This window comes from Haemaphysalis longicornis, unplaced genomic scaffold (genome assembly GCF_048455015.1).
Source record: "Haemaphysalis longicornis isolate Haplotype H1 unplaced genomic scaffold, Haemaphysalis longicornis Haplotype H1 scaffold_2, whole genome shotgun sequence".
In the NCBI taxonomy this organism is placed as follows: Eukaryota; Metazoa; Arthropoda; class Arachnida; order Ixodida; family Ixodidae; genus Haemaphysalis; species Haemaphysalis longicornis.
The window spans coordinates 195,713,262-195,739,607 of record NW_027526295.1 but is presented as its reverse complement, the minus strand read 5'-3'; the positions used below and the strand labels follow the sequence as shown (position 1 = coordinate 195,739,607).

Genomic DNA, 26,346 nt, shown 5'->3' with positions numbered 1-26,346 from the left:
CGTACGTCATACGCGATGGCTTATTGTTGCAGCAGCTGCGTTGAAAGTGCTTGCACCACTTCCGGCGCTCGAGCGCTGCCACACGAATTCGGCTTAGTGAAAGAGGTTCCAATTTCTTGTTGTTTTCTTGTTTGTTTGTTTTCTTGTTTGTTTGTTTGTTTTTTGCGGGTGGTGTTTTCGGTTTGGCCATGAGGGACGACATGCTCGTGTGCTGTGTGCGCGGCTGCTTGTCTAAATGAAGAGTTTTTATTGTCTATCGTACCTTCAGTGAACGCGTTCATACCATCGAAAACAACGGCTCAAGGTTGCCACAGCTGTCGATGAAAATGTTTGCACCCCCCCCTCGATATTGGGCTACCATTCACGTTTACCGTCGCGATACGACCTCAATTTTAAATGCTTAGCAACTTGTGGACCCAACAAGGTAACCCGCCTGTTCACGTTTGATGCGTCACGCTCTCGCCGCATGCAAAAATGATATTATGAAAACACCCTAGGACCTCCATGCATTATTATAGGACCACATAAATTGCCCCTTAAAAGAAATGTTCTTCCGGGAGAGCCTTTGTGCATACAGTTAATCCGACTTTAAAGGAACCAGGTGTTTTATGAAGGTATTTCTTGCAAGGCCATAGGGCCTTCATATTTTCACATAACTCCTCTTATATTGTCCCAGAGAAATCCACTCACAAACTCTAGTGAGAGTTACGTAAAATATGCGCAAGCGTTCGCTTGTGTTGTTCAACACGTAGCATGGAAGTGGCCATATCGTATGCGTCCACCATACTATCATGCCTCCATTTCAAACAGCCCACCATGAATTATCAGCTAGCTGCATATTATGGAAATTAGAGGAGAGAACCAAACTGCAGCTGATTCCTCTGTCATAGGAATCGGTAAAACGCGAAATTGAAATGTGCAGCGAAATCTGCAGCTGAGCATGGTCTGCGGGTCGGGGGCTGTCTTGGCGAGCGACGTCCTGCTGTGGGGTCACTTCGGCAAAGGTGTACTGGCGTCACTTCCATGGCGGATATGACGTCAGTGAAATCTTGGTGTATTCCGGCAGAAAACACTTTCGTGTTAAAATATAAAACCATAAAACAACTAACCCTAAGTATAGCGCACTGATGATGATGATGATTTCTATTGGTTTCCCCTTTGTATCGGGGTGATGACATGTCATCTTACCAAAAAAAAAACTAATATACCTATGTTTTACACTTTTGGTTCAATACTAGCGCTGCTTAGGGCAGGCACAAAAAGCTTATTAGGCACAAAATACTTTTTTTTTTCTGTTACAAGTGGTAACTGTCCTAGGCAATATTCCCCTCTCTGCTTTTCGTCCACCAGCATTCTAATCTTCTTTTCGTCCCCTCGACAGCCTTGAAGTTAACTTCCTCTGTGATACCTTTAAATCCTAGGGCTTCTGACAGCCCAATATTCCCTTCATGTAGATTTGGATGGATACCCTCACACTCTAGCACTCACCCTCACACTCTTTAGCATTAAAGGTTGCTTTCCCCCACGAAGACCCTGTGTGCAGAGGTGCACCCTTTACAGGCCGCTTGCTTCGTTGTAATGGCGTCACTTCCGTGACGGATATGTCGTCACCGAAATCTGGGTGTATCCGGAAAGCGACCGCTGACTTCGTTCAATGGCAGCATACGCGGAACTTCAATCTCTTCCCTAATTTAAATCTCCTCCCCACCTTTCCCGCTATCCCACTCCTTTCGTGTCCCCTTCCCCCACCCCCAATAGGCCTGACAAGGTGTCGACACCCCACGTAAAACAGGTTCGCGCCACTTTCACCCGTCTATCCTCCCCTAAATGCCTCATAACATAGCATGGCGGCACATGCGCTGGTTTCCACCACTGATCTCCACAAACCGTGGCAAGTGGAGAAGCTTGTTGCTGTGAGAGAACTGGGAATGTTTCTGTCGCACAGGGAAAACCTTCGCATGTGGAGTACAGCAGAAAGTTCGCCACGTCTTTGACGCTGAATGCTTGACTTCGCCTGTCGAAGCCGTTCAGCTGCAACTTTTGACGCCAGGCTGGAAGCACGACCTGTCGCAGGCGTTACATGAGGTTCCGTATTAGTCTTCGAGAACATTTAAACGGACCATGCAGGCAAACTGCAAGTTTAGTTCATTCGAAAGGTAGTCTCATTTGAATAACAACGACACGACTTTTAACGCAAGCTTCGCTGGAACAAGCTATGTAATTAGAAGTAAAGAGAATGGCCATGCGGCCCATTTCCCACACTAGAACATGGCATATGATGGGCAGCTGTGCGATTGTCTGCGGCCAGCAGAATCCAATCCTATTTACACAGGGGTTATAAGCTTGCAAAACAAGCTATTTGCGCTTACAGTTTATGCATATTTTTTACAGCAGTAAGAATGGCGGGGTAAACAATGGAAATTAGGAACGCCCACGTAGACATTCAAGCACCGGTGCGTATTGCGCACACTTTGCCTGTTACAGCTGCGCAGCCATCCGGCGCGTTGAGCTTACAGGCCAACTAGCACGGTTTTGTGTGACTCTGTTTGGCGATTATCCACAGTATTTGACGAAACGAGTACTATCAACCGTAACAAACATTATCCAGGAACAAATCCGGTCAAAAACAAGGAGAGCGTAGATAGCTGTCCCGCGCTGAATGGTGGCGCCATCTAGGAGGACTGACAGCAAGCAAGTTGTTCCGAAGTTCGCTGCAGCCATAGTCCGCAAACTTGCGTTCGCTTCAGTACGTGTCCTGCACACGTCATCGCACACGCCACGAAACCCACGATTCCGCTAGAGAATAAAAGTTAAGGCCTAAATTGATTACTTTCTCAGTGAATAAAAGCATCGTTTGGTGCCGAACACGCGCTGGGGGCACTATATAGCACCGAATATTTCAAACAAAACAAAATTGAATTTTGTTTAAATATGCCCTTTAAGTGTTTCTTAAGCTACTTTAACCAAAACATTTTGCCGTGTGTCTGTTCCTCGATTCAGCCTTCTTTCCAATAGTTATAAGAACACTTGAACGAGAGGTTTACGTAGCAAAATTCTTCGAAACCTGTAATTCTAGTACATATTTCATACTTGTCAACGTTGTTCAGCAAAAAGAAAACCACGAATATTTGAGACAAAACGTCAATACCCAAGTGGTACTTGCGATGTTCTTTTCAATAAATATATATGGACGTGCTCAAAAATATTTTAACGAGAAATGGCCGCGTATCTGCTCTTTTCGTTGCAAATGTCGATGAAAGACGATAGTCGACTGGCGCCCTTGGCAAGTAAATGCCTCCCTTCTCTTTCCTGCTCTCCTCTCAAGTTATTCCTCTGCCGTCTCGTTGCTACCAAGATAACACGCTAGAGGTTTTCTCAAGTCCATTTGAATTTACCGCGTTTTACTGCTCCAAGTCGGGTGCCTCGATGCCAGCGCTGCCGTACGGCTGAGACGGGCGTGAATCGAGGCACCCTACTACGGCAGCGTTTATAGAACCACGTTTCCCTACTCCACGAGCGTACCAAGCGGAACGTGGAACCTATCTAGTGTAACCTTTCGTTGCTGTTACCGTTTGATTTTTCAAATGTGGCCAGGTGGCGCGGGCAACAGCAAGCAACTGTTTTCTGCAGTTGATGTAGTATTTCATTTGCTATCGCAAACACCAAGCATCCGTGAATTTTTAATAAAGGAACACTGCAAATATCACTCATGTATTGATTGCCTGCTTATATATTTGAGTAATGCCTTGTTTCTTGTTTAACAATGTTGACAAGTATGAACATTAACACCAGACTTCAACGTTTAGATTTGGCTGTGGGTATAAGACGATTGCGCAGTTTCCGTTGCATGATTTCCGGGTGGCTGAATCGAGTCACAGACAGACATGCAGACATACAGACACACCAAAATTTCTGCGTTTAAGTAGCCCAAGAAAGACTGTCGTCTTTTAAAAAATACAGAAAAGGGGCTAGTGCTTGAGCCTGGACCTGGTGGGGACATTCCAAGTCCGACAGAAACGAAAAATTCCAATAGATGGCGCGTGTGCAGTGGAACACAGTAAATTTTAATTGGCTTGAGTAAACCTCCACCATGTTCACCTTGGGAATACCGAGAGGGGCAGGAGAGAGAAAAAAGAGGCATTTACGTGGGAGGGGTTGCAGAAGACAACTGTCCTTCGATGACAGTTGCAGCGAAGTGAACGCACACGCAGCCATTTTAACACGAAAGTGTTTTATCCCGTGATACACAGATATCACTGACATCATATCCGTCAGGGAAATGACGCCAGTACAACGAAGTAAGCAGGCTGTAAAGGGTGCACCCCTGCACACAGGGTCTTCTCGCGGGGAAGCAACCTTCAGTACTAAAGAGTACGTTATACTTAGGGTTGTTCGTTTTCAGGTTTTATACTTTCACAATAAGGTGTTTTACGCCGCGATACACCAGGATTTCACTGACGTCATATCTGTCACGGAAATGACGCCAGTACACCTTTGACGTAGCGACCCGCCAGTTGGACGTCGCTCGCCAAGCGCACCCACAAGACAGCCGCCGACCCGCAAATCATCCTCAGCTGCAGATTTCGCTGCATATTTCACTTTCGTGTTTTACTGATTGCTATGACAGAGGAATCAACCGCAGTTTTTTTTCCTCAGTACTTTGCGCGAAGATATGCTCGGACCGTTGTATCCCATGACGGGCGTCAGCAGGTCGCTGGCGGGGCCATTGTGCGCCTTTCCCGGTCACGTTCAGTTCTCCGCGCTTGCACCTCTCGTGTTTGGTCCTCGTCCAAGCGAGCTCTTACTCGCCGACCCCGTAACGTAACTGTCTGGCTGCAGTAAAAGGTTGCCTTTTCACTTCGTGCGTCCTCCTGCGCGTGTGTCGTTCGTAGCTGACATACTCGATTTCGCTTGGGGTTTCTACGCCTTCGTTCTCCATCAGCGAGCGGTTAATGCGATGAACAAGGGGCGTCGTGACATGTGCAACGTACCGGTGGTAATCATTTACACAGCTATGTACCTCTGTGATGCAGACGACAACGTCTGAGCTTAGCGTGCGCTTCACGTTCCGATGCGCTCCTACCCTTTGAAGAGTACCAACATTTAACTTTCGGTTGGAATGTTCCTTTTTGTGGTTCTCGGCAATGCGATATGACCTTCACCGAGCTGCGCTGCAGAAATCCAAGGCTAAATTTTTTTTCTGTATAGAACAGGGTTTTCACATACGGAAGTTTGTGTGCGGTGCCAGGTCCCTGAAACAACCGAATATTTTTTTTCTCGCCTGTCACCGCTTCTCGGCCGCTAGACAACTGCCTTTGAAGGAGCCTATTGAGCGTTTGGGGTTGACTCTATCTGTTTCACCTATATTATCTATTGGGGCAACAAATTTGGGATACGCAAAAAGGGAGATATATATTTGCATTAAATTGGTTTTTCTTTCTGCTTCAGTTCGCTTGAGTTGCTGAAGGGCACTAATTGTTGGGCAGTTGGGGTTTAATCATAAATAACTTTCATTTCACGGCCTCTGTGCTCCAGAGATAAACTAGTATTTTGAGGGTCTCATGAATTACAGTAAGGTACTTAGCCCTGGCCGATTCCCCCTTGTGGGTACGTGCCAAAAGCTTTGAGAGCATCATCATCATCATCGTCGTCGTCGTCGTCGTGCGCCGCATGCGCCAATCTGCTACATGGCGGAACTCCCAGGCAGTTCACGGTTGAACTGGAACGAGCCATTGCCCGGGGAATGTAGTCTACAATGGTCGCACTTAACTCAGTGCAGTTCCGGGGCTCCGCAGCCCAGTGCATGAATTTCACAGCCGAATTTCACAGCCAATACGATGTATGCCGTTTACGAAAACGAACCTGCAGTGCAGTGTGTGAGATGCTCGTATTCAAACCCACAAGTCCCACCTTCGAATCTCGCGACCGCGAACTTCATTTATACTTTATTTTTTTGTTCGCATTACGTTTGTTTTTATGGAAGCATCATTTTCCTTTGCAGCGAAGTATTGACACATCGAGGGTCAGAGGCGAACAGACGAGTTTTCTCGTTAGATCTACATAGAAACGCTTAGCAATTCAAAAGAGAAGCTCCAGCGTGGACTTGGCGCCATGCCAAGGATAGATATGAGGCGCCCCAATTGCACCTTCCGATTGCCTCCAGCGCGCGGAACCGGTGCATTGTGGGTAACCCTCGTGCCGCTAAACGAAGCCGGTGCACTTTGGCGGCAGTCGTGAGGGCGGTGACTAACTCGTTCTAACGCATTTCAAAGGGCATATATTTCGAGTGTTTGTATCGCGTGTTTTAATAGCATGCTTGTACCGGCGTGTTTGTATCGGGGCGTTTGTATCGCGTGTTTTTATAGCGTGTTGGTATCGGTGTGTTTTTATCGTTGTTTTAAACAAGGCATAATTTGACGTGTCTGAGCTAATGTATATAATTGCCTATCGTTTTCAAAGTGTGCTATACGGTTCGAAACCAAATCGAATGTCGTATTATTAACGGCGGAGCTGTTTAGGCCGAGCAATATCCGTCCGACGCACCAGAAAACCTCGAAGTGTGAGGAATAGTGGCGGCGAGGCAAGGGGCCCACAAGAAGGTGTCGGGAGTACGCGCCTGGGGGAAAAATGTGGTTAGGGAGGTCCTGGGAATCGAAGCCGAGAACTTTACGCCGTGAAACCTGCAGTAATCAAATCACTGGGCCTCCCCAAAGGCTCGAGAAGTACGACGTTACCAGCGGCGGCGAACAATAACATGTGCAGCAACGCATACCGTGGTAGGAATCGAACCTGGGTCAAACGCGTTGTGAAACCGGCGCCTAAATGGACCAGGCAGGGTGGCGCCACCACCTTGTTAGTGGAATGAGCCGGTGCATTGGACTACGCAGCCCCTCGTTGTCTTTTGCCGTGTTCGCTTCGGGGCTTTGAAGTTTTGGTGGTGTTCTGAGCGGATATGTGCGGTAAAACGAACTCTAAGATGCAATAACGTAAGCTACGTAAGCTTGTCGGACGCTTCTAAAGTTGGGTATGGGCTACAATGACATGAGCCCTTTTTGCAGTCACCTACGCTTGGCTCCACACTTTCTGAGTACAACTAAAACTACTATTATTGGTATTCATTTCTTCTTAAGTGCACTAAAGGCTACGTAAATTCATTTGGCGCTTCTAAGTATAGGAAGGGGCTGCATTGACATGAGCACTTTTTGCAGTGCTCTGAGCCCGGAAAATCTATGCTGGATCCACTGGCATACCGACCAATTGCATTTGCAAGTTGCGTTGGAAAGCTGATGGAGCGAATCATTCTCGCAAGTCTGGAGTGGTTCCTGGAGCGTTACAATGTCTACCCTGATGTCATGGCTGGATTCCGTCGTGGACGCTCATCCATTGACTGCGTTATTGATATGGTGACTTTTGTGCAGCAGCGGAAAAGTGCGAAGCGGATATGTGCCGCGTTGTTCCTCGACGTTAAAGGGGCCTACGATAACGTGGAGCACGATGCGATTCTCAAAGTACTGCAGGCTGTGGGGCTCGGTGACCGGGTCTACCAGTGGATACGCAACTACCGAACAGAGAGGTCATTCTTTGTTATGACTGCAGATGGGCCGACATCAGCTCACTATACTCACCGTGGTGTTCCCCAAGGAGGCGTCCTGAGCCCTACACTGTTCAACCTTACACTAATTGGTCTGATTTCTCGCCTTCCAAGGAGGGTTCACGTGTCGATATACGCCGACGATATATGTGTTTGGGCAGATGGCGTGACTCGTCGGCATGTGCGCGCCCGACTACAAAATGCCGCAGACTTGACGACCTCATACCTACACGGACAAGGGTTGGAACTATCCAGCAGCAAATGCGCCGTGCTTCCGTTTACACGAAAGCCTATGTATGCATACCCTTTGTATATTAATGGTGAAAGGGTGTCTTATGTGAGAAATCACAAGTTTCTCGGCCTAGTTGTCGACAGAGGCCTTTCTTGGAGCGCTCATGTTAACGTTCTAAAGAAGAGGCTCTCTGCAGTGGTGCATGTGCTCAAACTCATCGGCGGCAAGACGTGGGGAACACCACTGAAGTCGATGTTACAGCTCTGCAACGTGCTGTTCTTGGGCTATCTGCGATACAGTGCCCCTGTCCTTTCTGGAGCGTGCCGCACAACTACTCGGGCACTTCAGGGTATTCAAGCTCAGGCCCTGCGAACCTGTCTTGGCCTACCACGATGTACGTCCACAGCAGCGACCATTGCCCTGGCTCGAAATCACCCTTTGGCAACCTTTGTGGACGTCGAAATACTCAGGACACATATCAGGCACCTCGCCCGTCTACCTGATCATCACCTCGCGGGAATACCAGCGACCCGTCCCCGGGCGTCGTTCGCAAGGGTAGTAGCTGCCCACAACACCAGCGTTCCATCGAACTACACGCCGGCGATGAGACCGCTCGTTCCGCTGTGGTGTGTGATGCGGCCCCGAGTGTGCCTAAATATCCCAGGAGTGACAAAAAAACGTGATCTTCCAAATCCGGCCCTGCAACAGCTCGCTTTGACGTACATGCACGAGACATACAGTGACCGAACCCATGTATACACTGATGGCTCGGTAACATCATCGGGTTCTTCCGGAGCTGTTGTTATACCACGACTGTAACTGTGCAGCAAATTCAAGATAGCCAATCTTATGACATCCACGGCTACAGAACTTACGGCCATCCGTAGCGCTCTTCACACCATCGAGCAAAGTTCGTGCCGCAGATGGGCTATCTTCTGTGATTCTAAGCCTGCACTTCAGTCACTCCAGTCAGCGCTGTGCCGGGGACCTCACGAACAGCTCCTGACAGAAATAAGAATGGTATACGACCGTGCTGCCCAGGCGGGTCATGATGTCACCCTACAGTGGCTTCCTAGCCACTGCGGCATTGTCGGCAACGAAAGTGCGGACGCTGCCGCCCGGCTGGCGCATCAAACAGCGACAACTGTACTCATCCCATTGTCTAGGACGGACGCAGCTAGGGTCCTCCGCATTCTTGCCCGGGAAACAGCTATCTCCCAATGGTCTCCAGAAGATTCCACATGCGCACGCATTGGTGCCTTTGACCCGCACCTGCAACGTCCCCTTCCACTAGGCCTCCCACGGTCTGACGCAACTCTTCTTTGCCGTCTCTGGCTGGGGGTGGCATTCACAAATGCTTACTCGTACTTAATAGGAATGGCAGCAAGGGCGGAATGCGAAACATGCGGCACATCGGAGACGATACGCCACGTTTTATGCGAGTGCCCACGCTACTCGGCTGAAAGAAAAAAGCTGCCGTCAGCGCTGAGGAACCTGGACTCTCGGCGGCCATTTTCGGAGGGAAAGATTCTGTGCCACTGGCCTTCTCAGTCATCCGCTCAGAAGGCGACTAAGGAACTATTACGTTTTCTACGGGCGACGAACTTGAACACTAGGCTATAGACTGAGAGCTTCCGGTGTCAATTACTGTCAGTGCCTCAGTGCTGGGCATACGTGTCTGGTCCAACTTTTCCTCTTTTTTTTTTCCTGTCTCTTTTTTGCCCATTTCCCCTTTCCCACGTGCAGGATAGCAAACTAGGCTCTAGCCAGGTTAACTTTCCTGCCTTTCTTCTACATTCTTCCTTCCTTCCTTCCTGTGCCTGGCTCTGCGCGATCTGAGTAGGCATAAAGCTATTAATATTAGTATTCATTTCTACCACTTTAAATTGTCTTCACCTGTTTCAATTACTAGGGTTTCCACGCCAGCCTTAACGATGGGATATCTCGATACGTGTACTTTGAAGACGAAGGCCCTTACGTACGAGATCGAATACCGTGTAGCCGTGGAAAAGTCGCGGCCATTTACACTTTCTTTCTGTAACCGTGAGCTTTGTGCCTTCGGTTTTGGTGAGTGATGTCACGGTATGGGAGCGTGAGCACCGGAGAGTAACTCCCACGTTAGTAGTGGTCATTTTAGCAAGAGCCGAAGTTATTCAACCACCCAAAGGCCAAGCTACAATATATCCCTCCTGCCCTTCCCGTTTTACCACCTGTGTGGAATAAAGGCCGGCACTGATAGTTTAAAAATGTTGCAGCGTTAACGTCAGCATGTGGTTTTTAATGCTTAAGTATAATTTGTAGAGTACCTAAAAAATCGTGCAATGCCTTGTGAAGAAACCAAAAACGCGCGACTAGTTGGCTCAAATAGGGATGCATCAGCCCGGGTCCTCCTGCACAGACGCATCTCCGACACGCTGAAAGCAGTTAGGATTTGAAGAGGAGTGCATGTGCAAAATGAAACAGAAAAATTATGCAGCCCTCCGTCTAACGACGACGATGGTTGAACGCGAAGCTTTCTTCGTGCGGAAAATAATGGGAAAGGGTAAAAGTCAAAGACGCTGCGATCAAAATATCGAACTTCGTGCTGGTCAGATTCAAAGCTCAACTAGTCAAAGTTTAAATCCAGAAGGCAACCGAGGAAACCCACACCAGAAAGCTTTGCGATAAACCATCATCGTTATTAGACGGTGGAGTGCATGATTTTTCAAGCGTATATACCTTGTAAACCTCAACCACAGCATTCATTTGTGAAACTGAGGGCAGGTTTTTGGTACCCTAGTCTCTCGTCCTTCACCCACGCAGGAACTGTTTTCTGAAAAATCATTAACCAACTAGCCAGCAACCATTGCAAGTCTTGTAAAGCAATGCGTTTCCACTACAAGCAATAACGTTCTACTATCATGTCGCATTTATTCTGTAAACAATTCCCTATGACTGTAGTAAGCGTATATCTGTGAAATTAAACACGTTCCTACGGTAGTTATTGAAGTTTCGGAGCGTCATTCGCCACAATTTTTGTTTTGGGGTAAATTGTAGAAGGCACCCTCAACTTTGTTTTTCGCTTGTGCCCGACACCGCTTCATTAACTGCCAAAGGCCAGCGCCGCAGCATTCCTGGATCGGCTGCATACACTGGCTTTGTAGGAGCATTTAGCTGCAATATATTCCTCGATACGCCAAACTGCATGCAGGCATGAAAAATTTCCATGAAGGAACGGACTTGCCCTTCACGCTTGACTTCGAGCTTGACGCATTCAGCGTCGTCTGCTATTTGTAATTACTAAGTATGGTCGTAAATAAAACACATGCCATGCCTTGTAAAGGTCGCCCCTACTTTCAAGATTTACCGATCTGAAAAAAGTCCTTGAGGTTATCTACGCTTTGCAAGCTGCACCGCAGCAGAACGACAGAAAGCCATGCACAATCACGCTGTGCTGACCGCCACCGGCATTCCACTGACGAGCGGTTCGCCACGAGCGGCGCTGTTCGCTGAAGCGACGGTGGTGCCACACAACGGCCGCCCGGTCCCTATACGATTGAGCTATCTAGCATTCCGGGCACGCAGCATTTGCTTAGGGTTCGTAGCACGGCAGTTGGCTTTGGACTTGGCCGCGGGTTCTAGCGCGTGCTAACGCGGTCCACCTTCAGAGAGTTGTGAGAGCCTGCGGACGAAACTCCCTGTCAGCCATGGAGAACTTTGACCGGCAAGTTCGGAAATCCATGGAAACCTACAGCCGGGTCCCCGAAAAGGGAGAGAGACTGCCAGCTCTGCTGTTTCTCCAGCTTGGCAGCACTAGCGCAAGCTGCGCCAATATTTCGTTTCGCTATTTCAAGGTTGCGAATATTCGCAAAACCATCAAAACTTGTGGCCTCCTTAGATTCACACGTGTCACAAAAATGAAAAAAAAAACACCGCGTCTGAATAAAATTATCCCTTCATTTTCTTTTTTTCTATGTGGTTACGCAAACAAGAACATCCTGAAATGTGAATTTTTTTTTGGAAAAACTCTTTGGAGTTTAAAATGCTAATGCAGTAACCTCAGCACAAGCCCTTCATTATGGGTTCCAGTCAAAGTACATCATTTCTTTGCATGTAGCTAGGAAAAAATAAATGCCTCAAGATTTACAGATTGCCGAAGCTCTTCTCACAGTGCGTGAGTGCCACACCAAGCTTTAAATGGAAATGAAAACATATCGCATTGAGCCAGATTTACAAAAAAAAATCTAGTTTCAGCAATTTATACATCCCCAAAGCATTCCTACGAGAGAACTCTAAAACATAGTCCAGTTAAATCAGACAGTTCAGACACATGCAGCATTCAGTAGCCAAGAGCCAAACAACAAGGCCATGATGCCGATTCTGAAAGCAGTTCTAGCTTCACTCATGATACGTTTTTGCTTTGCGTTATACTTCAGTAAGCAAACATCTAAGCACCTCCTAAGCTATAACGATTTTAAAAGTAAAACATTTACCATATCACTCTCTGCACTAAATATAAAAAGGGAACTTTTCACCTAATCAAGAAATATTTTTGACAATACAAATTTTAAAAATCTACCTGGAAAAGAAATTTTTCCCGCTGAAATGGGGATAGGTTAATGTCGTGAGTTTGAACATGCAGACACTTATACGGCCTTGTGCTGCTGAGCACGAGGACGCGGGTTCGATTCCAGGACGCGGCGGCCGCTTTTCTGACGGAGGCGAAAAGCAAAAACGCCCGTGTGTACGAGATTTCGACGCACGTTAAAGACCCCCAGGTGGTCAAAATTAATCCGGAGCCCTCCACTACGGCGCACCTCATCGCATGCGTTGCGTCGGCGCGTTAAACCCTACAATCAATCAACTTATGTGGCCTTCCCCAATGCACTGCAATGGCGACCCTTGGCTGCAAGACACACGAACGCAAAAAAGTGCCTTACATAAAATGTCATGTGACAGATGACTTTTAAAGACGATAGTCTTTCTTGGGCTACTTAAACCCAGAAATTTTGGTCTGGCTGTATGTCTGTCTGTCTGTATGTCCGTCTGTCTGTCTGTGACTCGATTCAGCCACCCGGCCAAAGTAAACCAATGCCTCCGCAATAGTCTTATATAGTCACAGCTAAATCTACCCATGTAAGCCCGGTGTAATGTTCATACTTGTCAGCATTGTTGAAGAAGAACAAGACATTACGCAAATATAAGACAACAGATTAATACAGAAGTGATATTTGCACTGTTCCTTTATAAAAAATCATACATGCTTGAATTTTGAGAAATTAAAGAATTAATCAAAAGCAGAAAAAAATTCACTCCGCCGTCGCCTGCTGTCGCCCGCGCCACTATAACTTCTGGCGCCATTTTAAGAATCAACCGGCAACAGTTACGAAAGGTTCCACTAGATAGGTTCCACGTTCTTCTAGCAACGCACGTGGAGTAGGAAAACGCGGTTCTATAAACGTTGAAGTAGGGCGCCTCGATTCACGCGCGTCTTCGCCGTACGGCAGAGTTGGCATCGATCGAGACACCCGGCCTGGAGCAGTGGAACGCGGTAAATTTAAAATTATTTAAGCAAACCTTTGGCGTCTTTACCTTGGGAGGAGTGCGACGCAAGAGGAACAAAATGAGAGGTGAGCAGGAAAGCGAAGGGAGGCATTTACTTGGCAAAAGTCGCTAAAGACTATCATATTTTGTCGACATATGCAACGAAAGGAGCAGATACGCGGCAAATGTTATAGGTGAATTTCTACAGAAAACCAAGGTGATAAACCGACAAGGTTTCTATAGAAATAATGGTGATAAACCGACATTGTTTTCTCATGACTTTTCCTAGGCAAATTGAATGAAGGTACTCACAAGAGCGCAGAGTAAGCCAACGGATGTATGCACAGACCTGCGGCTTTGAAATTTTGTGCGCCTCATTCGGGGAGCACAGCACATCTGCTATATACAGCACGTGCCGAGAGTCAACACACACCTGTGCGAGCATACGTTTCGCCAGAGAAGTTGTTTATGGCGACGATGGCAGCTGCTTTACATTTCAATCAATGCTCAGGAAACGTGCGCGGTTGAGCAGCGCATAAATTTCAATATGAATTCGCGACAAATAACCCGAAAGATCCCAGTGTTTTTTCAAATGTTACACATTCAGAGGGGGAAAATATTAAAATTAGGTAGGCAAACGAAGGGTGCTCTACTTACACTACTGTACCGTTCGCTTCGTCAAACACGTGGTTTCGTATTGAGCCTTGGGCCACTACAGACAGGTATTGTGTTATGTTTTGCTTTATTTGCTTTGAAGCCATGATTTGTATATTCGAGCCTATATGAGGAGACGAACAGGGAGGGGGGCTGAGTCCCTTCTTTTCGACATCAGGAGGGCTCGGGCCCACATGTCCACCCCTTTCGGTTCTCTGGCCTGTTTCGTAATTCTAAAAGCTGAAGTTTGTGCATTTCAAAACAATGTTTGGAACAACAGTTACAAGACGCATTTATCTTACATATAATGCAGCGGGTGCTTAGATTTCAAAAACACAAATTACACCCCCCCCCCCCCCCCGCCTTCTCGCCACTTTTTATCGCGGCCGTATCTTCACGAGACGGGCGCAAGGAATAATGTTTTATATGGCAAACATCGTAACGAAAAATAGGTACAGCAGTGAGTTCATTGCTTACGTATGATACTCAGTCAAACTTACTACGATTCGAGTCAGTTGTGCTGCTTGGGCCCCCGCTCTCAGTATCCCCCACAAGGTCGTCTTCTGTTCCGTTGAAGTGTTTTGTAATTCTTTCTTTTCTTTCTTTCCTACTTTATTTATTTATTTATTTATTTATTTATTTATTTATTTATTTATTTATTTATTTATTTATTTATTGGTCTTCACAAACGTGGGAGGTGACCAGGGTAAAAGCCGTTCTGCGACGGCTTTTACCCTGGTCGCATTGTATCTTGGCTGTGCATGAGTCTTTGGATAAGTTGAGCTTGCTCTATATGAAGCTGCTCGAGACGCGAGAGCCTCTCTTTTCAGGCGGTGGTATTTGCAGCGTGCTCAGGTGAGAAGGGGGGGGAGGGGGGCTATTGCGCTTTTCGCTTTGGAGGGGGTTCTGCATTGGGTTGGGGAGTGCGCAGTTGTGCCAGGGTTTGTCGTAAGGAGGCATTTTCAGCTCTCATTGCCGTGAGCTCGGCGCGCATGGCCTGCATTTCTTGCAGTACAGCAGGGGGAAGTTTGGAGGCGGGTGCTGGTGTGATGGGGGGGTTGTTGAGTGACTACTGGATTGGAGGCCCTTGGGCCGCTAACCTGTGAGAGGTTGTTTGGCTGGCGGGAAGATCGTGGCTGATGCATCCTAGGTCCGTTTGAGGTAGAGAGGTGGGAGCGTGACTCTGCGATGGGTAGTTCTGGCTGCTCCTGAGGGTTGGTTTGGGTGTGGAGTTGATTCGGCGGAGAGCGCTGTCGCTGGTTGTTCACGGGAATCCTGGCATGTTGAGGGTGACTCGAGGAGGGTTGGTCTTTCTGGTGTTGGTTGTTCGGGGTTTACAGTTGCAACATCTGTGCATAGGTTGGTTTGGGTCATGGACGAAAACGTCGAGGACAGTCCGCAGAGCCCGTGACGTGTGCTCCACAGCAGACAATGCATTTGGGAGCACATGCGTGTGTTTCAGTGCCGTCAGGTGTACCGCATGTTGGGCACCGGTTGGGGGGATTTCGCTGCGGGCAGACATCCTGCCTGTGTCCAGTGCTCCAGCACAGGGCACAAGTTTCCACTTTCCGGCGCAGTGGCTTGCATCGGTGGGTCGTCATTCTGTACCTGACCCGGTACGTCACCATCGAAGAAAATTTGAACAAGAGAGGTGGTGCCCATGCGGCGTGCATCTGGCACATTGAGGTGGGGGTTGTAATGGATGAGTTGTTCCGTGATCTCGTCGGACGTCTCTTGAGTGTGGAGGTCAAAGACGATCCCTGAAGATGTGTTTGATGGGGCCGGAATGTGTGTGGCCAAGGGGTAGGTGCAGTCAGCCAGCTGAAGACTTTGGAGGGCTGCGATTCGTGTTGCTCTCTCCTCAGACGGGGTGCTGACGACCATGGAGTTTGCTTTTACTGCAAAGCAGTGAATGTCTAACCCCCCCAGTTTTCATTCCGGTGTCATCGATTTACTCGGCGCCGCGGAAGGGCTCCTCCTCACCTCCGCTGACATGTCTTTGACAACTATTTTCCCCCTCGCCTCCCCCAATGCCCCTTTAGAAAGTTGCGCAGTCGGCAGCTAACAGAGGTTATCAGATGATTGAGAAAAATAAACAGAAGCGCGGATGGGCGTTAGAAATGCACTGACGATTACTATACTCCCTAATATGAAATTTGTGCGCAGCGCGAGCTGCAGTCTTTTCGGTCACGGTGCATCTCTGGTGCGCCTCGGGAATTGTTCGTGTGATCAGTGAACGCACGGCGGCGTGCGATACTCTGCTGCTACCATGCAGCGGGCCCCCACCGCCGGCCAGAATGCTGCAAACGGTGTTTGAACCTCCCGCGCAAATGTCGCGTGGTTCGGATTAGCCCCGCACAAGGGAGCGGCGAGCATGTTGTTGCAAATGGGGTTTGAACATCCCTCGCAAATTTCAAGGGGTTTGGATTAGTCGAGAATGTAACAGCGTCTGGAGAAAGTGTCAGGGGAAGGGCACTCCTTGGTAGCGACGCATGAGAGATGTGCAAGGAAAAGGCAGTGAGAGAGATGACGCCGTAGCCCCACGTGTGGTACTCCACCTCACCCTTCGCTAGACTCTCCTCTCCGTTTTTGTTTTCTTTCGTTACTGCTGCGTTCGTTCAGTCGGTTACGCCGACATAAACAGAGAGAGAGAGAGAGAGAGAGAGAAGTAAACTTTATTGAGAATGTCCGGCGGAGGTAGCGGGGAGGACCACGCAGGGTCGCCCGCCACCCGACGTAGTTAAGGCGTCTTCGGGGTGTTGCCTCCCCGACTCCCGCTAGGCCGGCCCGCTGTCGACCTGTGGGGGTTATACCCCCGGTCGCCAGCCGGCTCAGCCCCACGCGTTTGTCGGGCAAGAGCCACCTCGAGCCGCTGGACGGCCTGCAATTGTTCCCTCAAGTCCTGCGATAACACGGCACGAGCTACGTCTTCCGGCAGTTGCCCGGGAGAGGCGACCGCTTTTTCCGGATGTAGGTCACAGTCCCAGAGGATGTGGGTCAAAGTTGCTTTAGCACTTTTGCACACACTGCACACTTCACTTTCGAACACCTCCGGGCACACGTAACGCGCAAGCGCTGGCGTGAGCACGGATCTATTTTGTAGTTGTCTGTATAATACCGCCTGTTCGCGTGTCAGTCCCGGGTGGGGTGGGGGCATGGTTCGGCGACCGTACCGGTACCAGCCCAGCACCTCCGCATACCCGAGTAGTGGGTCCGTTTCGTCGTCGTCATCACTGCAGATATCACAGTCTTCACAGTCCGCTCCTTCCGCCGAGGCGAGGGGGCTAGGCGGCCGCGCGGCTGGTAAGGACTCGCGCGGCGGCGTCCGCCGTCTCATTGCGGTTGGGATGGCTGCTGCTGCCGCTGCCTGTAGTTATTGCATGCGCCGGGAACCACCTCAGATGCGTGGCCTGCACCGAGCCATTCACTGCACTGCAATGTACCACGCGCACTGCAGTGGCACATACTGAGTTGCGGGCGTAGTTCTTGATTGCCGAGGGGGAGTCGCTCAGTATCGTCGAGCAGCGACGGTCCGCGAGGGCAAGCGCAATGGCCACTTCCTCTGCTTGGCATTCCGACGGTGCCCGGATGCTGCAGGCACTGTACACTTCACCGGTCGTGGCTTTGACCACCACTGCCACGTAAGTGTCTTTTCTGTCTGCGTACTTGGCCGCGTCCACGAAGAGGCCGCCGGTGTCGTTCGCGTACGTGTCTAAGGGCCTTGGCTCTTGCGGCACGTCTCCCCGGGTTGTTGTCGGAATTGACATTCCGGGGGAGCGGTGTTATCTTGAGCCTTTGTAGGGTTTCCGCCGGTAAGACTCCGGCTTCTTGCTGCTGGGGTGGTGTTGTTGCCCCTGCGAAGCCCAGCCGGGTGGGGATGCTCCTGCCCGTTCTGGTCGTCGAGAGGCGTTCTAGTTGCGCGGTTTGTTGAGCTTCTGCAATCTCTTCGAGGGTGTTGTTGACCCCCAGCTCGAGAAGCCTGGCCGTGCTGGTGCAGTTCAGAAGCCCCAGTGCGGCCTTGTGGGTTTTGCGAATTGCTGCGTTGATTTTGTCTCGTTCTTGCACTTTCCAGTAGTGGAACGCACCGATGTACGCCACGTGACTGGTGGCGAAGGACTGGACCAGTCAGAGGAGGCTTGCTTCCTTCATTCCGTGGTGTCTCGTGGCTACCCTCTTTATGAGACGGGTGGCCGTCCCGAGTTTGGTGATGAGTCGGTCTACTGTGGTTCCGTTGCTTCTGTTGGCCTCCAGGAACATGCCGAGGACCCGGAGCGTCTTGACTTTGGGGTTGACGGTGCCGTCTTTCGTGTGAAGAGTGATCTTCGCGGAGTCTTCCGTTGCCTGTTTGCGGTACCTTCCCGATGGAGGGATGATCAGCAGTTCGGATTTTTGCGGCGAACACTTGAGGCCCGTACTGTCCAGGTGGTCTTCGATGGCGTTCACTGCTGACTGCAGCGTCTCCTCGATGTGGCCGTCACTGCCCCCGGGGACCCACAGCGTGATGTCGTCCGCGTAGATGGTATAGCGGACTTGCGGGACCTCCGAGAGCAGTCGGTTGGCCACCCCGATCATGACGAGGTTGAAAAGGAGGGGTGATATGACGGAGCCCTGGGGAGTACCGACGCTCCCCAGTGCCCTTTCGGACAGTTGTAAATTTCCCACTTGGATCTTCACGGTTCGTTCAGACAGGAAGTCCCGGATGTAGTTGTACGAACGTCGTCCCATGCCCAGCCTGGAGACCTGCGCCAAGATGGCCGAGTGGTGCACCTTGTCGAAGGCACTCTGGAGGTCGAGGCCCAGCATCGCCCTGTTGTCGCGGGTGGGGACGGACGAGTCGAGGATCTCGTGTTGCAGCAACAGCATTGCATCTTGGGTGCTGAGCTTCTCCCTGAACCCTAGCATGGTGTCGGTGTAGAGGCCTTCGGTTTCTAGGTAGCATTGCCATCTGTTCCTGAGAACGTGCTCAAGGACCTTTCCCACGCACGATGTAAGAGAGATTGGGCGACATAAACAGACACCGCTCCCGGGAAGACCAGGTAACGGCTGCCAAAGGGCTTCCCCCGAAAACTACCGAAACCCGCCGTCACCGTTTCCGCTCAAATTTCATTTCACTACTTAGCTGGGAATCCATTCGTGTTGAAGACAAACTTGCCCAGTTGGAAAGCCGGCGTGAGCCCATATTTTTTTTTCAGTTTTGGAAAACCTTCGAAGCGACATTTTCTTTAGTGTCTTTCACGCCTAAGTATCCGCAATTACTGGTTGCCGGGTTATGCGTGCACGGTTCGTGGGTAGAAAAGGGGTGCGTGCACACACAGCTGGGCGTCATGCCGCTATTGATGAAATTTCGGTTGTGCTGGTGGGAGATTTAGATATCGAAATTACATGGCTTAGTGCGCTCAGTCGGCTGTCCTCTTTAATCGAGCGGTTCGGATGTAGGTTGATGGGTTACACAGACATCTCACAGAGACGCTGGCGCTTCTCGTACATCGCCCCCGTGTTTAGAGAAAAAAAAACTGAAGGTAAATTTGACGCAAAATATACGTAATCAACCGGCAGCACCCGCGTTCATTTAGGTCGGAGCGCCCGTTGGGTTGGTTTTTGCGATAGTAAGCGACAAAAAGTGGCAGTGCAACGCCGGCACGTGCCGGTGCAAAACAAAGCACAAAAACAACACAACTCCCGCTTGCGCTGTTTCAGGCAGGGGGCGCGCGAGCACTGTGAAGGCGGGAAATTTGAATTGCATTGGGTAGTAGCAGTGAGCGGATAACAGCGCTGCAGCCCGTTATGGCGAATCATCTCTCTGCACTTCCGACAGCTTTCACATTAAGCGGAGCGACTTTAATTTTTTATTGATTACTTTGATTTTTTTTTTAATTTTGCGATAAAATTAGTACTGTTGTTATCGGGACGAAACAGCAATGGTTATTTTGGCGACTAATATGGCCACTAACACCAATGTTAGTCGCCATATTAGGCTACTTCATTGGAAAGTGGTACACACTCGGGAGCGCCTGCCTGCTGTTAGTACATGGGCTCCAACTGCAGGCGCGTCGTGGTAATGTGAAACGACTGGCACTCGTGTTTTACTCCAACTCTCGCTAAACAAATTGCACCAAGATGGCGCGCTCGAGCGAGTGAGTCAGTGAGGGAAAAAAGTTTTTTTGAGCCGGCGAAGTGGGAGTGGTTCCCTATTCCAGCCAGCCATGTGATGAGCGGGCAGCCTTCGCTCTGGAGGCCAAAAGTGTCCGGACATCCAGATCGCTGCTAGTAACTTGTGAAAAAAAGTATCCTCGGGAATTTGAACTTGCAACTACTTGCAAAACAACGTACCTAACGCTCCAGACAACTCGGCCACAGGCCAGCGCTGCCGCCGTTGGAAATATGATGCATATTATCTTTGACCAGTATACGCTTTTATTTAGTTTTAGCATTTCAAGCAGCTTAGGTGACCGCTTGCTGTAAAGCGCTTGTGCAGTAAGCGTCCCCCCAAATTTCCACAATATATCACGTCTAGCAATTGCATTTCTTAGGCGGAAAAGCATTCGCAGATGCGTAGTCGTGCTGCTGACCGCTGTTCTTGTTCACCCAGCGCAAAAAAGTGCTTCCTGCCCCCTAGTTTTACGCTGTACGGTAAGAGTTTCACTTGATTTTATTTCCTTAGTACCTATATTGGCTTCGCTGACTTCTCCCGCCTTCAAGTGGCCTTAGATTTTCCTACTAGCGTACCAGTCAGCGAAGCGTCGCATGCGCGCTTGTGCAGCGCTCGTGTGGAGCGACCTGGACTTGGAGCTTGATACAGTGTAAAAACTAACAAAATAAAGAAACGCACAATCTTCCATTCACAAACGTGTCGTGGCTTAGTTTCAACTGAGCGAACGAATTGCGACGACCCGTCGGAGGCCGGCAGACTAAACGCTGTGCCATAAACGCTGGGCCGACTGACTGTGTCGGAAGGCCGGCGAACCGACCGCAGTCAAGATAAGCCATCTCGTCCTGACGTCACACGAAAACGCCACAGAAAATGGGCGAGGATGCAGAGAGGAGGACAGCATTTTCTAATTGATTTTTCTACTACATAAATTCGCGTAAACGCACTCAGAGTGGTTGAAGCATGGCCTGTGGACTCCGGACTACAATTTGCGCTAGTAATCCCGTAATGTTTACAAATCACTTCAGTGTCCCTTTCATGACCAACGGTTGCCTTGCCTTCGCATTACATGCCCTGCCCACATTCATTTCTTCTTCTTAATTTCTGCAAATGTCTCCTCAACACGCGTTTGTTCCCTGACCCATTGCGCTCTTTTCTTGTCCCTTCATGTTAAACCTATCATCTTCCGTTCCATTGCTCGCTGAGTCGTCCTCAATTTAAGTTGAACCCTTTTAGTGAGCATCCAAGTTTCTGCCCCGAAGGTGAGTTCCGGTAATATGCAGCTGTCATACATTTTCTTCGGGGATGATGGTAGGCTGTCATTCATTATATGAGAACGCTTGCCAAATGCACTCCACCCCATTCTTATCCTTATAATTATCTGTCTCAGAGTTGGGTTCCGGGGTCACTACTTGGCTTAACCCTTACGCCCACCTGTTCCCAATCCAATGTTCTGAATACCTCTTGTAAACATGCCATGAATAACATTTGAGATTGTGTCTCCTTGTCTGGCGCCCTTCCTTGTAGATACTTTACTGCTCTCCTTAAGGGGGACAATGGTAGCTGTGGGCCCATTGTAGATATCCTCTAGTATTCGTACGTAATTCTCATCTACACCCGGATTCCGCAATGCCTGAATGACCTCAACCTTAATGACAAAACCTCAGCAGTCTTTGAGGACGTCCAATACCGTCTACTTTAACGCGCATGCGTTTCTAATACTGATGGCGTGCGTACCGCCTCAAACGGAGCCCCGCTAGCTCGAACTCCGGCTAATGCGAACAGATTTTCTAGCGAGTCAGAGTTTGAATTAACAAGGTTCGACTGTACTATGGATTGCCAGACACGGGGCCAGTGAAAACAGCGACCACATGCTAAGGCCTAGATCAGACGCTAAGCCTAGTTTACGATGAGCGACAGCTGAAGCTAGTGAGCGACCGGGAATCAGCTAGCGCCCGTGCACAGGCGACGCGTTGAATGGCCGAAAAATGGCGCTGCCTGTACAGAAGAATCAGTGAAGGCCGCGGCAGGTATCTTGTTACCGGTCGTCACAATGAAATTATGGCCATTACAAAGTTACCCATGCCGGAAAGGGGATGAAAGTATGATGAAAATTGTGGTTGTGAATGGTCATCCGCGAATGCACTAAGCGTGTTATCAAATGCCTGCCGTGGTGCTATGTCTGAAGTTCCTTGCATCGGAGCAACCCAGGCCGGCTGAGAGCTTCAGGGTAAAGCACTTTTGTAAATGTCATCGAGCGCAAACATTTCTTTTTAATTTGTTCTATCTTTTTTTTTATTTCTACATAGTGCAGCCCTTTGACGGCTATATCAGGAGTGGTTAAAGAAAGACAAAAATGCGAGTGGAAGATCGACACTTAAAAAAACGGGGAAAAAAAGAACAAAAATTGCATTAGGGTTCCCATAACGTCCTGAAGCCTCCAACGCCGGGTTCCCCTATTCTAAAATTACCCATTGTGGTTTTGTTATAACGTTCAATAATGTGAGAAGTGGCTTTGGGTAATTTATTTAGCTTCCTTTTTGCTTGCAATGTGTATTTGTTATCAGGAGTTTTCGCTCACAAAATGCCTACCTACGTTATTCCACGGCAGATGTCCCAGATAGTGCGCCGAACCATCTCCGATTACGCTTTAAAAATTATAGTCGATTCTTTCACTACACTGTTCATTTTCGTAAAAATGTTTAGAGGAAAAAAATTTTTTTTCGTCTCTTGCAGCTATTTGAACACCATGGATGTGGCCAAAGCCTAGGTTAAGAAACAAAACCAGAAAAATAAAATAATATAGGAACCGCTGTGAAAAATTCCAGTTCGTAGAAAAACAACCCGCCCTTCCTTGCTACAGCGCATTCACGTCTGCTAGTGTGCCTCAAATTGTGTTTTGCGGGGAGGCCATGTGACACTTTTGGTCGACATTTAGACGTTTTTCACAGCTGTTACAGCTTTTCAGACACAATGCAGCCGCATAGTTCGTTTATATTGTTGACGGTAACGGCGGGAAAAATACCGGAGTCGGGAAGCGAGTGGTTTCGGAGCGGTTTCCAGTTTTTAAAGCAAAGCTTTTTACCTCTACCCCCCAAGGGTACTTTCGCGACCGTTGGTGTCACCAGAAAACTCCAGCGAACAAATAAAAGAATTTACTGGCACCGCCGGGAATCGAACCTGGAACTAATAGACTAACAAAGCGAAAGCCCGTTGTCTTACCGATTTAGCTACTAGCCCTTAATACAACCTACAAAAGTTATGAGTCATCCAAGAAGATGCACATCACTGCAGCTAACATAAGCCGTCTGTTAAAGGAGCCATGAAGACAAAATACAAGTTTGGTTTATTAGAAAGACTGCTGAGTCCCGATAACAATGATACCAATATCATCGCAATCTTCGAACAAATAACGGAGATATTAAAGAAAACGTGTGAAGCAGTCGCGACCCCCTAGCCAATTTCCCGCAACTTTTCTGTGACGTCACGGAACCTTGTTTGTGCGATTGGCGGCCGCCTAACTGACCTGTCGCGACGACACATGACTGGACGTCTGTAATGGGGCCTCTAGTTCCATTTCACCGCATCACTTGAATGCTAACGTGCAGTTAACGCATTGAAAATTATGTTTTATTGTTGGCCCATATGACGTCATTCCTGCTCATAACACGTCACTGTGGTGCAAAATTTGAAAGTTTTTAAATACTTCTTGCTTTTTTTTCGTTAAAAAACATCTTTTGGGGCTGTAATGGAGCTGAGTGAGATACTGAATCCTAGTTCTTTCAAATTACATGAAGTTGTATTTTCTCTTCATGGCTCCTTTAAAACTCTGGCAAGCAGACGCACGCGTCCAACAGATGCAGCCATTCTGGTGGGTCACTTTGCGCCGCATAAATGCTCCGCACCAACGCAGCTTGCTCCCAAAAAATGGACTTCGTTGGGCGAGAGGGTTCCGCGTGCCTGTCCGTCATGCGGCACTTCCACAAGCTATACAATCCGATCACAACAAATATATCAAAGGGCACTCCAGTAACATCTCTAAAAGGCAAGAACCGAATTGTATAAGGGGTAATGCCCATGTCCTTTTTAAGAGTCCGTTGCAACACATCCCAGAAAAACACCGCATCCCGACACAAAACAAAACAATGATCAATGGTTTCAGGTTGATTGAATAAACGGCAATTGTCAGACCAAGAAATAGACATTCCTTTCTCGCGCAACCATGTTTTCACTGGGAGTGTTGATGTATGCAGCTTAATAAAAAACGTTTTTGCATTTGGAGGAAGACACATACGTGTGACCCGCTTCAAAACACTGTCCTTATGGTGGCCAATGTAAGGCTGGCGATAAACCGGCACTGGGAACAGACTCTCTAATAAAGTGTTCGTCAAAGCCTTCCTGGAAATGGTAAACAGATATTGCAGGGAAAACCTCGCCGTATGGAAATTGAAGGTATCGACCACCTCCTTTAAAAACCCCCATGGCGGCTTCGTACTGACTTCACCAGTAGAGACAAGCCAAAACGGTAAATGAAAACTTATGCGCTGTTGAATAACGTTGAGCAGAAGTGGATGATGCGTCACCTTATAGAAGAAAAACCGAGATACAAGCTGGTGTACAAACAAATGTATCAGCCCAGCACCCCCAGACACTAATGGAAGAAACAGATTGTCCCTACGCATAGGTTCCCATTAGGACCCCCACACAAATGTTGCAAAAACTCTATGTAGAGCTTGTACTTCATCCAAGACCACTCTTTAGCTACTAGCCCACGCGAACACGGGGAATACCGGTGGCGTACTCACCAAGCACATCTACGGGTTTACCCCCTGCGTTCTCGCTGAATGCCACGTGAAAGCGCCACGCGACCACTCACGCCCGTCTAGCGGCCCTCTGCGCACCTTGCTCATGTGCTAAGAGTTACAAAAATTAAAGAAAGCTCACATCAATGCATGGCATCTCACTTCTAGTACGCCAATGTGCTAAAGCCTGTGGCCTCCAGTGTTCACGTAAAAAATCACAGCTCCTTGTCGTTTGCCCTCTCGCCAAATCAAGGAATACATTCAAATACTCCTTGATGACCAGGCCATCACTCCAAGCCCTAGCATCAAGATCCTGGGCGTACATCTCGAGGCTAACACCAAGAGTGACGTCTGCTTGCAGCGCCTAAAAACAGCATTAATCAAATCATACACATGATCAGGCGAGTTGCCACCAACAAGCGGGGCCCAAAAGGAATCCGGCACCTTTCGATTAATTGAAGCTTTTGTCCTCTCGAGAGTCACTTACGTCAACCCCCTGTCTTCTTCTCGACAAGGAAGACATAGAGATGCTTTATATAATGATTAGAAAGGGGGTTGAGCAGGCCATTGGTCTTCTCATGAGTGCGTCCACACAGAGGCTGCTTAGCACGGGGCTCCACAACACGGTGGAAGAGCTGATAGAAGGTCATCTTTCTAACCAGAAGGTCCGACTCAGAACGGCGGTGGGTAACCGCATGCATCACCAGGTTGGCTGCGCAGCCCAGAATGTCACTCCGCTTGACGTACTCCCAGACTCTTGCGACTAAAACTAAAGATGCTCCCTTTGCTTAGAAATATGAACCCCTCACATGACGAGGGTCACCGAAAAGCACGGGCTCAAGCGGTAAACACCACCCTCGGTGGTGATCATGCAGTGATCTACACAGACGCCTCCAAACATCGAGGGGAGCAATACGCCATCATCGTGGCTACCTCCAGAACGCGTGCACCTCGCTTAGGACCCAAGAAATGACGGCAGCAGAAGAGGCAGCCATCACCTTGGCTCTCACTCAACCAGTGGTTCGGAGGGTAGTCAGCGATTCCCAGCAAGCCTACTGGAATTACCAGTCGGGTTTGGTGTCCTGCCCGGCACTGCGCGTGCTAAAAAACCACTCCTCAAACGGTTCCATTCAGCTCATCTGGACACCCCCTCACGCTTCAATGGAAGGCAACAAATACGCCCAGCCAACAAGCCTGCGCTTTTACCTCCCGTGCTATGGAGCTGCACGAGGACAGTCACCCGCTTGTCACGTCCAGGGATATAACCCAGCATTATCGCCTTCTGAGACAGACCATACCTTCGCCTTACCCTGACCTTTCCAGAGAACAACAAACTAGCCTAAGGCTCATACAATCCCGGCTCCTTCCCACAGCCTACGCGTCTTCACTTAATGCA

At 48.9% G+C, this 26,346-nt stretch overlaps 1 protein-coding gene across 3 annotated transcripts in view; it reads right to left on the bottom strand.

The window, feature by feature from the left end:
• The window catches only part of LOC144169746 (putative sodium-dependent multivitamin transporter), an 88,945-nt gene extending 75,176 nt beyond the window's left edge, over positions 1 to 13,769 (bottom strand). For all 3 annotated transcript variants that reach the window (XM_077699070.1, XM_077699072.1, XM_077699071.1), the window contains exon 1: positions 13,659 to 13,769. In XM_077699070.1, the coding sequence (XP_077555196.1) occupies positions 13,659 to 13,742 (84 nt within the window). In that variant the 5' untranslated portion in view covers positions 13,743 to 13,769. The remainder of the gene's footprint in view (positions 1 to 13,658) is intronic.
• Between the last annotated feature and the right edge of the window lie 12,577 nt (positions 13,770 to 26,346).